This window comes from Lissotriton helveticus, chromosome 3_2 (assembly GCF_964261635.1).
Source record: "Lissotriton helveticus chromosome 3_2, aLisHel1.1, whole genome shotgun sequence".
Classification (NCBI taxonomy): Eukaryota; Metazoa; Chordata; class Amphibia; order Caudata; family Salamandridae; genus Lissotriton; species Lissotriton helveticus.
The window spans coordinates 290101051-290114270 of NC_136062.1; the positions used below are offsets into that span (position 1 = coordinate 290101051).

Genomic DNA, 13220 nt, shown 5'->3' on the forward strand with positions numbered 1-13220 from the left:
TGGAACTGGATTCCAAAGAGCCCCAATGGTCTTAATGTAACTGAAGATCTGTAAACAACATTTTGAATGAACTTTTTAGTCTGCTCTTTTTTTATTCATTCATTTATTGGTTCGCTTATTATCTGTTTTTATCTGGGCTTTTTTATCAGAGCTTTCAGATATTTAATACTAAGTTTGTAGTTCTGCAAACGAAAAGAGCATTAAGAGTTATAAAAGATGGGTATTGGATTTCCAACGATATAACATATCATTTACCTCACGGTAAACTCAAGAGTCCATATCAAGATAAAGGCTTTTATCTTGTTTAAAATTCCCTTTTTTTAAGAAGTTTTGTCTCACTTTAATTCACGCCAATAACGACAAAGGCTTTTGTCTATAAAGTAGGGATCACTGCACTAGCACTTGGGGTTAACTGGGATGGTCAATATATACAGTCATATTTCAATTTGCAATATCATGTGCAACTACCCAGTCTTAGCAATATAATATTATATATAATAGACGAGACGAATTAATACTTATGTTTATTAGCATTTTACAGAATGATTTTAGGCTGCAATTTTTCAAACAAATTTGGTGTCTAATAATTATATATTTGTATATGTACATATTTATTTATTTATTTAGATATTTATTGAATATAACTTTGCACAATATTTACAATGATGAACACTAGTTAATCCCAAATGGATGTAGGTGTATTTAAACCCTGTTTGCACAGATTCTATTCTATTCTCTAATATAGATATTATGGTATCTAAAGATCTAATCTTTTAACAACTTATATTGTATTTTATAGCTTCTGATTTGCACAGATAATTGACTGGGAGTCAATATGGCCAATGGATTTTCTGGTATTAAAACCATGATTGCTGACATTGCATCCTATCCAATAGATTTTAAAAGCATTATTAACCTCAAGTATGGAATGGATGTTAATTGGCATTTTATTTGCACATGGAAATAGACAAAAAGTTTAAAGTGATATTAACGATTGATGAAATAACCGGACAAATCATTGAGGTTTTCAAACCATGATTTAGGTAAAACGTAATTGTCCGATCACTGTATATATTGTATATACTATGTAACCAACAGATATAATCAGACTGGTGCCTTGTACTTTTTGGTATTTCAAACATGTAATTGTTTACAAAATGCACTGTCACTTTAACACTGCTGGGAAAAAAATGGTGACAAAAATGGTATAAAACCAGTCAGCTGACTAACTTACGTGTCATGTGAACAAGGCTCCCTGGAGCCAAAACACATAATGGGTGACAGAGTGTGGAGGAAATAAACTAGATTCTGCGCATCTATTTGTGGTACGTGCTCCATTTTGTTGAAGAGACATAGCCGATGCGCAGTGGAGTCTTCTGTATATATATATATATATATATATATATCTTCGTTCTCGACTCACACCACTGGAATTTTCTCCAAAGAGACGAGGCGCACCCAACTTCGTGCTGAATATTTTTTATTTAATTTTCTTGCCCAGCACCGCCGCCATGACGCGTTTCGGTCCCCCTTGGACCTTGATCACATGACATCATATATATGTATAGATAGATAGATAGATAGATAGATAGATAGATAGATAGATAGATAGATAGATAGATTGATAGATAGATAGATAGATAGATAGATAGATAGATAGATAGATAGATAGATAGATAGATAGATAGATAGATAGATAGATAGATAGATAGATAGATAGATAGATAGATAGATAGATAGATAGATAGATAGATAGATAGATAGATACACAGACGTAGGGAGCACAACCAAAGCGGTGAAGCTAAGAATACTAGAACACCAACGGGCCATCGGTAATAAGGATGAGAACTACCCGATGGCCCGCCATTTTGCCACGCATCACAATAGCGATAGAACTCTCCTTAGCTTTTTTAGCCTAGACTGCATCCCACAAGATTTGAGAGGGGGTGACTACAAAGCGGAAGCTAAGACGCTTGGAGTCGAGATATAACATTGAACTCCAAACGAAGTCACCTGAAGGTCTCAATGCGGGGGAAGAATTAACATAGCACCTGTAATCAATGATCAAAGAAAGTTACTATGAGCTGTGTCGATGCCAGAGTATCTATTATGAATGAATTGAAGAAACCAAGGTAGTAAGGAGTCAGGGGATTATATGATACATGATATAATGCATACTTCCATTATTTATTAGAACAGACAGTGATTCCAGAAAAAACTATGAATAGTCTAAACCATTCACTGTTTGCCCATCCAGGGCCCTATGGTTGTTGCGTGCTTCAATATAATTAGATTCTCCCCGTGACATATCACTACATGAGAAAATAACCGAGGTGCACATCAGAGACTGTGGGATTGTGATATATTAACTAATTCAGATGCACTGAATCAAATGTCCCGCAACGATTACCCATCCAGGGTCTTGAGATAGGGATGTAATCATTGATTTGGTGTAATGAAATAGTAAACACCACATGTATTTATTACAACAGTAATCTGAACTTGATATACTTGAATTGATGAAATTGTAATTTTGGTTTTTGCCATTTCAAGATGGCGCTTATAATTTGGACCGCGGTCTGGTTTTTATTTTGATTATGATTGCCTTTATGAACTTCCGCCTCGCCGCCGCCAGCTGACACTGACGAAGGCAAGTGCTGAAACGCGTCTGTTTCATTGTTTGTTTGTGCAATAAACCCGACAAGGTTTTTTGGCAGTGGGGCAAGAATATACACAGACATACATATGTTTATGTAGATACACACCCATATAGATACACACCCACCATGCAAGTAAAAATAAATGTGCTGAATTGCAAGTTATTTTGAGCTACTGTACTAATAAAGCACATTCAGCAGTACATTGTAAAGGTCAAATTCTAGTTTATTAGCTGAGAGTAACTAACAAGAGAAAAGCATTGTTTACTGATTCACAGATTGCATGTTACAATTACTTTACACCTTGAAACAACTCTCATAATAGTCAAGCGGCCTCTTCAATACAATTTGACCTTATTTCACAAATTTAACTCTTGCATCTTGAAATTGTTTAAATACGTTTTTTAAACAAACACACATGTACACGCTATTAAATAAAACCATATATGCAGATGTTCATAGTGTAATATGCTAGAACGGTCTGGGGTATAAACTCACCACACAAACATACGCTAATAAGGCACTGCAAGGCTGGGTAAAGGGTCAGCAAAGTTGATGATTTTCGAAAGGTTGCATAATTTGTTTCTGAAGGAGCACATTCTTGATAGTTGACTTCTAGAGCTACGTCAACACCTGGTGGATAGCAAGCTGACTGACTCCAGTAAGCTCGCTTAGGAGGCGGACATCTGGGTCAGCACCACAGTGTCCACCAAAAAGGTACCTGGATGTGACCCCAATAAGGGTGGTTCAGGTTCCCCCAAGAGCGTGAGCGGCAGGTCAAGACAGACCCAAACAGGTCCCATAGTAAGATGGTAGGAAAGGGTTCCCATTTCCCTACTGAGAGGAAAAAGGGAGGTTATGGTGGGTGGTGACCTAGAGCACCCCATTTCCAACCCCGCTGCTTGAATTTTTCCCATTTAGGACACAAGCAGGGGGACTCTGTCCAGAGAAACCACCCACTGCTGGGAGTTCTACAGGGGTGGCCCACGTTACCCTAGGGGAAGGTAGCCCCCATGGGCAGGTCATAGAACATACCATGGTCTCCCTCAGCTGGGAGATTGACTCAGAGGGTGAGCTGGTGATCCCTTAGGGTGGGAGTCGCCATTTCCACAAGGAGGATGTGAATGAGGTCCCGACCACTGCTCTGAGGGATACTGGGGCTAGCAGGACCATTATTTTGTGAAAGAGCTAGTATACCAGTGAGGTGTGTAGAGTGACTCCAACCCATTCTGCACTATGGCCCTGGTGTCCCTAGAGTGAAGTGAGGTGAGATGGAGAGGTGGCCCAGAGAAGGGCCATAGTTAGTTCCCAGATGCCCATTGACTGCATTCTGAGGAATAAGTTACTCCCAGTGTCAGGAGAACTAGGAAGGGCACCTGCCACAGGTGCCCTGATAGTACAATTTTCTGGCAGAAACACTCCTTAGAGAAGGTGCAGAAGCCCAGATGTAGGGGCAAGGGGGGGAAGGACTTACCCCTGACTCCTGTCCAGTTCAAGGGTACAGACCCTTGGATAGGAGACCAGTTGTAGGATACCACCCCTGAACTGGTGGGATGTGGAGTGGAGAAAGGATGCAAGACACCTGGAGTTACAGTCCCCCACTCTCAGAAACCACAGAGGACAGAGCCCCCTGGATGGCCTGGCTCTTGACACTGACAGCTGTTGGTAACCTCTGCTGGTTGCTGTCCTTGTGGACAGAGATTTCCTTGGGCTGGGGACAGAAGTAAGACCCAAGGGACGAAATGGGCCACATCACTTTGTTGGCCATGGTGGAACTGTCAACCTACTGGGATGCATCTGTGAGCAAATTACGGTTAAGTGCTGCACAGATAGGGTCCTCAGGTAAGCAGAAGGATTCCACATGGGTTAGCTTAGTGGCCCCTGACAGCACAGACAGAGGCATCCAACCGAGTTCAGAGAAGCATAGAACTGTCAAGTACCCCTGCAGTAGTGGGCCGTTGTCCAGATTTTATCACCCTAGGCAGGGAAGTCCATCAAGGTATTGATTAGGCGACCCTGACTTTAGGCTGCAGGGTGGTTGGTTTGGAAATGACCCTTTCTACAGGGTTATCCGCAAACGTTTTTCCTTCCTACTCCTATTGTTCTCACCTCGTTTTTGTTGGCTTTAGGACTCTGGGCACTTTCCCACTGCTAACCAGTGCTAAAGTGCATGTGCTCTCTCCCTAAAACAAGGTAACATTGGCTTATACCCAATTGACATATTTAATTTACTTAAAAGACCCTAGTAAAGTGCACTGCATGTGCCCAGGGCCTCTAAATTAAATGCTACTAGTGGGCCTGCAGAACTGCTTGTGCCACCCACAAAAGAATCCCCTAACCAAGTATCCGGCTTACCATTACAAGGCATGTGTGAGCAGTTTACTGCACCTGTGACTTGGCATTTAAAACTACTTACCAAGCCTCAAACGTCCTTTTTAGTTCACCTCAGTTACCCCCAAGTAGGCTCTATGTGACTCTACAGGCAGGGTGCTGTGTAGCTAAAAGGCAGGACGTCCTTTTATGCTTTACAAGTTTAAACATGACTGTTAGACCTGGCATCATTGGTGTGAGTCTCCCTTCCATTTTGACGGATTGCCTCCTCTGTTTTGATATGTTTTTGCTGGATTTATGCTTTGGGCACTGTGCCACTGCTAATCAGTGCCACAGTGCAAGTGCTCCCCATGTTAAATTGATATACTAATTGGATTCCATTATTGGGTTATTTGATTTATCTGTCAGCCCGTAGTACAGTGCACCATGTGTGCCCAGGGCTTGTAAATAAAATGCTGCTGGTGGGCTTGCAGCACTGATTGTGCAACCCACAGAAGCAGCTTGTAAAGTGTGTCTCAGGCCTGCCATTGCAAGGGCTATGGGCAGTCTAGCACTGCCATGTCGACTTGGCCTAGTGCACCCACTTGCCAGTCCCTAAACATTCCCTTTGCTTCATATTAGACACCCCTAGGGTAGGCCCAAGGGCAGGGTGCATTGTAAGTATAAGGTAGGACATGCTCTGATGTGTGTAGCATGTTCTAATAGTGAATTACAGCCATTTTCGTTTTTCACTATTGAAGGCCACCTGTTCTCATAGGCCAGAACGGGCAGTAAGATTATTACATCCTTATAATCCTAACTGACTCAGGGAACATGGTAGAAATTCGAATGTAGTATGCCTGAACTCAGAATAATAAAGTACATCTTTTAGTAAAGTTTATTTTAATATTCTGTGTTTGCAAATACCACTTTATAAAGCAGGTGTTTGCTTGCCTAACCATTTGAGCCTGCCTCTGCTGGCTTGTGTATTCCTTGTCTGGGTTTGTGTGTGACAGGGCTGGGGGGTTCCAGGAGACAGGCTGGGGTAGCCCAGTGGTAAATAGAGAGACCTGCATCTAGATGGGAGGGAGGAGTTGCACCTGGGACCTGAATAGGGATGGGCCTTAACGCTACAATGCTGGCTGCACCTCCTGTGGCTTGTCTGATGTCTCTGCCCTACACTGTGAAAGGAGAGGAGGAATCATGTCAACAGAGTGCTCCAGAGCTGTATCTTCCCTCCCCTGTGCTGGCTCCACCTCATGTGAGGTGTCTGATGTCTCTGCCCTGCACAGTGAAAGGAAGAAGAGAGTCATGTAAACAAAGTGCTCAGGAACTGGTTTGGACTGGGCAGAGGTCTCTCTGCCTTCAGAGAACAAAGGATGTTGGGGTATAAATATTGGGACCCTGATCCCAAGAAATTAGATCACTTCTGGAACAAGAAACCTTTCTGCCAAGGAGAAGAACCAAGGAAGCTGCAGGAGTTTGGACTGCCCCCCAGCTAGTGCGCTGTTTGCTGGGTTGGCCTGCAGTGGTTGCTTCAATTCCAAGGGAAAGGAGAAGGAACTTTGTAAGGACTTTCATCTACAGAATATTTTCCAAGGGCTTGAACTGTGCTTGCCTCCTGCTGAAGTCTCAGGGACAAAAGACTTCACATCCAGCTCCCTCCTGAATTTCCTTGCTGGAAATTCTGACTCCAGTCACTTGCGTGCCACTGGGAGCTGGAAGCATGAAGCATCGAGAAGAGGCGTGTCGCCGCCGCAGCTGAAATCGTTGCAACGCCAGAGAAGCGAGCCTTCGCCGCATCTCCCTGGAAGCGTGTGTTCATTGAAGCTGCCTGCTGTCGCATCACCGGAGAAGCGTGACGCCATCGAGAGAGTCGCCATCGCATCACCGGAGAAGAGCATCGCAGGGCCTGTTGCGGCTCCAAAGTACAGAGTCGTCGCAAGGCTGCATCAAGGGCGCCATCTTCTCGCATCGCAACCGGATCGTCGCATCGCATCAAGGGCGCCATTTTGCGCACCGCAACGGGCCCGCAGGCTGAGAATCTACGCATCACCTCCGCACCGGTAAGGCTCACGACGAGTCCCCTACTCTGCGCAAGCATTGAGGAAGGACGCAACCGTTCCCCCGGGTTACGGATCCGACGCATCTCCCCTTTTGCAAGACTTTTGTTCACGTTGCGTTACGCATCAAGGTACTTTGTTGAGAACTTTGTCGCATTTACCAACAACTTGAACTAAGAGACTTTTATAATCTTTTAAGTAACCTTAAGTGTAGATTTGTGGATTTTTGTCATTTGTGGTCTTGTGTTTAAGTCTATATAAAGAATACTTTTTTTATAAAACCTGTGTTGTGTCCATCTGTAGTGTTTTCACTGTATTACTGTGTATATTTACAAATGTTTAACACACTGCCTCTGAGATAAGCCTGTCTGCTCGTGCCAAGCTACCAAGGGGGTGAGCAGGGGTTATTAAGGAGTGTAATCCCCTTATCCAGACTTAGAAGTAAGGGTCCCTATTTGGACAAAGGTGAATACCATTGCCAACTAGAGACCACCAGATATAACAATGACAAACAGCTACATTTATATTTCACTGTTGTGAGTCCTACTCCCTCACAATCTAGGATGGGGAATTCTCTTATACATCTTTAAATGGTAATTCCTGGTCAGAGAAGAGTAGCTTTATTATGTTTGGTATGGTTAGAATAGTAATGATAAATCCTTTTTGATGGTAAGGTTGGCTGTATCACTACTATTTTAGAAATGCCATTTTTAGAAAGTGGACATTTCTCTACTCTTAACTTTGCTCTGTGTGCCTGCAGCCTGTCTCCAATCCACGTCTGGCCTGGGCGACAGCTACACTTTGTGCATACGTTCTAGACAGTCACAACACAGGAAGGGCTAGGTGTGACAGGGCAACTAGTGGAAGAGGTGGCTCACACTTACATCTGAACAGGTTGTGTCCTGCCCTCATACAAAGGGCTGATTTACCCTCTACTGGTGGTCTGGAGCCAGGTCTATGCTGAAAGGGATCTTTGCACTTCAGATGGCAGTTTTGAAATCACCCCCTACATCAAAGGTACTTTTGAGTATAAGCATGACCCTATCATAACAGTACACTACTGGACCTGGAAGAAACTACGCTGGAATAAAGGCTGCTGTGCTGAGGGATTGCCATCCTGCTGTGTTTGACTGTTCCAAATGACTGCTACTCTGCCTGACTGAGCTGCTCTGATGCCTGCTGGTCTGACCTGCTGACAAAGAACCAACACCTCAGAGTGACTCCAAGGGTTTGCTGGCTTGCTCCCTGTTCTGCCCAAGGTCTTAGGTTCATCAAATGCCTCACATCACCCAAGATTTGCCTTTTTCTTAAACTACTGTGCTTCCTCATTGCTTTGGGCTCAGCGTGTGGTGGGTTTTCCCCACCAGGTCTCAAGGTATTCCAGCAATTGAGGTCGTCCTGCGCCCCGAGTTTACTGGTGCACTGAAGCCGCACTCGACATTGCTGTGGCAGCAGAGTGTTAATTGAGCCCTAGTACCCAAGCACAGTAAAAACCCTCCCAACTGGTTGCTGGGGCAACAAAACAATGAGGTGTGCCCCAGCTGAGCTGAACGACTGACTGGGATTCCATGGCAGGAGCGCCGTACCTGAGGCTGCATCCCCTACTGCCCTGAAGGTGTTGTATACTAAGAGTGGTCGGCCCCCACTGTGCTCGTTCCCTGTAACTGTCTGCCTGGGATGGAAGTTAGACCCAAGCAGTCTTTGTAACTGAGTTCCATTCCCTCCCCCGCTAGGTGCCCGTGCAGTCCTTGAGTGGCAGCCACAACTGATTACACTGGTCCTCCGTAATGGCCAATTTGAAGATACAAAAGTCATTGGATGAAAGAGCCTTTTGACCTGTAGTTCCCTTACCCGGTTGGCACACAATTACTGTTTAGCATTGGTGAACCCAGAACTAGGTCTACCAACCCAAACAAAAATAATCTAAAATGATCACTAAAAAAATATATATAAGTCAGATCATGCAATTTATGGGCAGGCCCTGAAGGCAACTCTAGCTGTGCATGGCTAAAGCCTTGTACAGCAGGAGGTGACTGTAGGGACTGACCAATGGAGGGTGATTTCCTGCAAGGATTGAGAGCAGGTGCCTTGTGTCCAACACCTGCAGTTTGTCCACCCACTGGGAATGAGCGCAGGGCATCGTCCAAGGCAAAGTTCTGCACCCCAACCCTGTGATGCACGGCCAACAGCCATGCGTAACTCAGAACAAGTACATAGCAGGTGAACGCAGTACATAATTTAAAGAATAACTTTTGCTGTTGGTAGACAATTTTTTTCAAGTGCCATTGCCAAAGGGTTGTTCAGAACATGGTAGGTGGCGTGAGTTACAGTGTGCGTTATGGCCTGCATACCATAACTAGACAATTTAATGATTTTGTCGGGTTTCTGTGAGATGAACCAAAGCTAAACCTTAGCTGTGCTTTTTTCAAGATTTGGGAAGGATAAGAAAGCTTTCAAATGCAGAAATGGAACTGAAAGACAATTATAATTATGTAGTCCACGTGGTAATTTGTTTCCATTCATGTCTTTAGACCATGGTATATATAATTCATTGACATGCCGCTGTACTCGTTCATCTATGAGCTAGCTCTAAAAGGACTATTTACATACTGTGGTAGCGATGGTCCTCCATCCTCAGTGAGGATGTGTAAGGATATTGTACTGGAGTAAACAGCCCCTTCCTCCCCCTCCCGTGTCCGTTTAGGTCAGCAGATTTGGTCTGGGGTTGCCCTCTGGCTGCTTCTTTGACCATAGTGATAACAATCTAAAAAATACTGTATATTTCAATGGTGCCAAATACTAGTCAATAATATAGTATAGCAAATTCGTTTCATGATTAAGCGCTAAATTGGCTATTGACTGTTCAGGATGCTTGTATATAAAAATTCCAATGAAATGTATCGTTCATTAATAGGTGCTCTTCATTATCACAAACAGATATAACGGGTAAAATGAGGGTGAGGCTAAGAGAAGCGGGAGCTGAAGGTGTTACAAGTCAGAATTTTAACGCAATATATTCGACACCCCCTAATCTCAACACGGTAATGTCTCTCCATGCATTAATATTGACAGCACCTTAAATGGTAAAGAGAAAGTTCGACAGATAGTTGTACTATTCCTACTTTGTTGTTGATATGAGTGCACACAACGTACGCACATTAAACAACGCCCGGCTTGTCCATGGGCAGGGATTGACCATGTCAACCTCTCAATTACAGCCTCGAAGAGGCACGGGGCAACGGGCTGTCAAGAAGCCCCTGCCGCACTAAGCCGGTATTCAACCCCGGGAGTCATTCCCACCCAGATGGTTTATAAGGGGGGTCGCTATAGGACTCACCTGTTCTCAGGCCGCACGTTCAGCAGGTAGTTGCGGCTGTCAGGTCGAACCCCGGGTCCCACGACCTCCTCCTCGGCCTGGACCTCGGTGCCGTTAGTAGACGGATGTCTGCCGGGGGCCGGAGCCCGCTCCAGTGCTCTGCGGGTGCCCATTTCACAAGCCCTTGCCTCTTTTTTTTACTATTCGGTGCTGTACTCCCCGCGGTCCGGACCTCCTCAGGCTCCGAGCCCCGGCTTCTACAACAGCAGATAAACCAATTAAAGATCCCCCTGGTCTCACTCCTGTGTACCAACTGAGGGCCAGTGGTGGGTGGGGGTTCTTTATTTTTAGCGCAGCTCTCAAGCTGAGAACACGTGTCCAGACTGAGGAAAGCAGCGCCGTCCTCCCCGCACCCACTCACCGGTCATTATAAATAAACCGAGGCCTGCCATCAGCTGGTCCTAACCTGCCAAACACTTCAAACCCCATGTGCCCGACCGCTGAATTCGAGAAAAATCGAATACATCTGTCAGGATCTTCTGTAAGACAGAAGTTTTTACCAAATGGGAGAAATGAGTCTGTCACAAAGTGTGCGTAAATTACTTGAAAGCGTTACAAGGCCTCTACATAGGAACCTGCGGCAAAAATATGGAAGCCCGCTAAAGTGGAAATGGAGACCACGCGCTCAAGGGATGTGACGTCACCAACGGCGGCGAGCCTAGTTTGTTCTTTAGTAACTCAGCGCGACCGAGCTGTCGCTGGTTGCTGTTGTTGTGCTGTCAGCTGCGTGGACCAGCGGGGAGTGGCTGTGAAGCCCTAGCTGCCGAAGAATTGAAGGGCTCCAAGGCTGGTCCGGACGACCAGCACTGCCGCTGTCATTCAACGCTCCCTCCTGACCGCCGGCTATTTTTAGGTGGGCACTGCGAATAGCAGAAGCAGCGTGTCACTTGTTCCAAAACTCGGAACCTATCTCCGCAGCACCGGTAGAAACACCAAGCGAAGGGGCCCAAGCAGGCCTGCCTCTCCCTTCCTTATCCATCAAGTGCCTCACAAACATCCAGGGGCTGTCTGGCTTCTACAGGATGCATTCTTCGCAGACAGGAGAGTGATATCAACAGCTTTCTAGGCCCAGATACAGTTGTCACTGGGTAAGAGCTATTTTGGAAGAGCATTTACGAACCCGAAGCCGAAAGGTCTCGACCCTTAAGTGGAACCTGCCGGATTCCGTTTTTTTAGGATAGTTCAGACAATATTTTCCCCATATTCCATAAATACAGAGCTTTCACGTAAACATTAGGACAGGTGGGCACCTATTTTTTTTTTAGTGTAGTTTATTTTTGTTTGTTTCACCATATGCCTACAAGACATTACGCATAAGAAATAGTTATCATGAACTTAATTGTCAGATATGTGCGCATGCCTTTTGGGTTAGCTTCAGTCTCTTCTGTATTTGAAAAACTGATGTTCACATTATTCAAGGGTATGCAAGGGTAGCCTTCCCGGAAAATATCCTTATTTTTGCAGATTCTGTAGAGTTACACAATGCTCGTTTGACAGAGGTGTTATCCATCTTGCAAAAATAGAGGTATGACGCTCCAGATGGAGAAATACAAATTCTTGACCACAGAAGTGGAGTATTTGGGTCACGTAATTTCTGGAAGAGGGATATCTCCGAAAACTAGTCTGGTACAAGCAATTTCTAATTTATCCATTCCTAAAGACAAGGATCAGGTACAGTCATACTTGGGATTATGTGAGTTTTATTCAAGATTTGTGGATAGATTTTCACATATTGCCTTGCCTATAAGGAATCGTCTCAAGAAGGGTGAAAAGTTTTAATGGAAGACTGACCATGATGATGCTTTTTGTAAATTGAAAGATTCTATTGTAAATGCTCTTTCGTTATTGCCCTTTGATCAAATACTCAAGTTGTGTCTGTAGCTGGATGTCAGTGCAAGAGGTTTGGGTGCCATGTTGTGTCAAAAGTATCAGGGATCAGATAGGACAGTAGCCTTTGCGTCTAGGCATTTATCTAGTGCTGAAACCAGGTATTCCTACATGAAATATGAGGCTTTAGCTTGTTCTTGGGCGGTGGAACACTTTAAAACATATTCGTGCGGACAAGAGTTCAAGTTAAAAACTGACCACAAACCTCTTAACAGCAATGGCATTGGAAGGGCATCGGCCCGCCTGGTTAGGATTTTATCTAGTATGTATAAATATCATTTTTGTGCAGATCACATAAGAGGGGTTACAAATGTGGTGGTGGATTGCTTATCCAGATTACCGGATGTTAGAGTGTGTGTGTGAAAGACTACTGAGGAGTGTGTTGTGGCTTCTATTGGAGAAGTTCTTGCTTTGTTTGGAGGAGAATTATTTTTGATAACTGTTAAAACGTTCTACGAGGGAATTGCTTCTCAGGTGATATCAAGTGGTCTTGGTGTGCTTAATACTCAAAAAACTGAAAATTGGTCAGAAGGGAATTGACAACCATTGTCTGATAACATTTAATCAGGAATGCCTTCCTTAAGAAAAATGGATTCCCAAAATTCGAATGAGCTTGGAAGTATAAGGAGATTGGACAAACTTAATTTCCGACCAACAGCTATGGAAATCCACAACAACAATACCATATTCCAACAAGCATCCAGAAAGAACCTTGGGACCAATAATGTAAATGGCTAATTCCCCCCATGGCTTATTGGGTACCTCAATTGCTTCCACAGGACTGGGAACGGTAATTTAACACTTGTCACTGCTGGCACAACTGACACAATCTCTGTTAAAATGCTCAACGGTCCTGTCCAAACCTGGCCAACAGAGCCATTCCCTAATCCTCCTTTTGATTTCACGCATGCCGATGTGCGCTTCATG

At 44.3% G+C, this 13220-nt stretch overlaps 2 protein-coding genes across 9 annotated transcripts in view; one reads left to right on the forward strand and one right to left on the reverse strand.

Annotated features, from left to right (window-relative positions):
- The window catches only part of ALPK3 (alpha kinase 3), a 1275893-nt gene extending 1265173 nt beyond the window's left edge, over window positions 1-10720 (reverse strand). For 2 of the 3 annotated variants that reach the window (XM_078685241.1, XM_078685239.1), the window contains exon 1: window positions 10368-10717. In XM_078685241.1, the coding sequence (XP_078541367.1) occupies window positions 10368-10519 (152 nt within the window). In that variant the 5' untranslated portion in view covers window positions 10520-10717. Of the gene's footprint in view, window positions 1-10367 lie in introns of all 3 variants that reach the window. The other variant, XM_078685238.1, reaches the window with a different exon arrangement.
- Window positions 10721-11121: 401 nt separating this feature from the next.
- Window positions 11122-13220, forward strand: part of LOC144826666 (mucosa-associated lymphoid tissue lymphoma translocation protein 1-like) — a 1784778-nt gene continuing 1782679 nt past the window's right edge. For 5 of the 6 annotated variants that reach the window (XM_078685246.1, XM_078685243.1, XM_078685249.1 and 2 more), the window contains exon 1: window positions 11122-11259. The gene's annotated coding sequence lies outside the window, so the exon portion shown is untranslated. Of the gene's footprint in view, window positions 11260-11396; window positions 11495-13220 lie in introns of those variants that run through there. The other variant, XM_078685248.1, reaches the window with a different exon arrangement.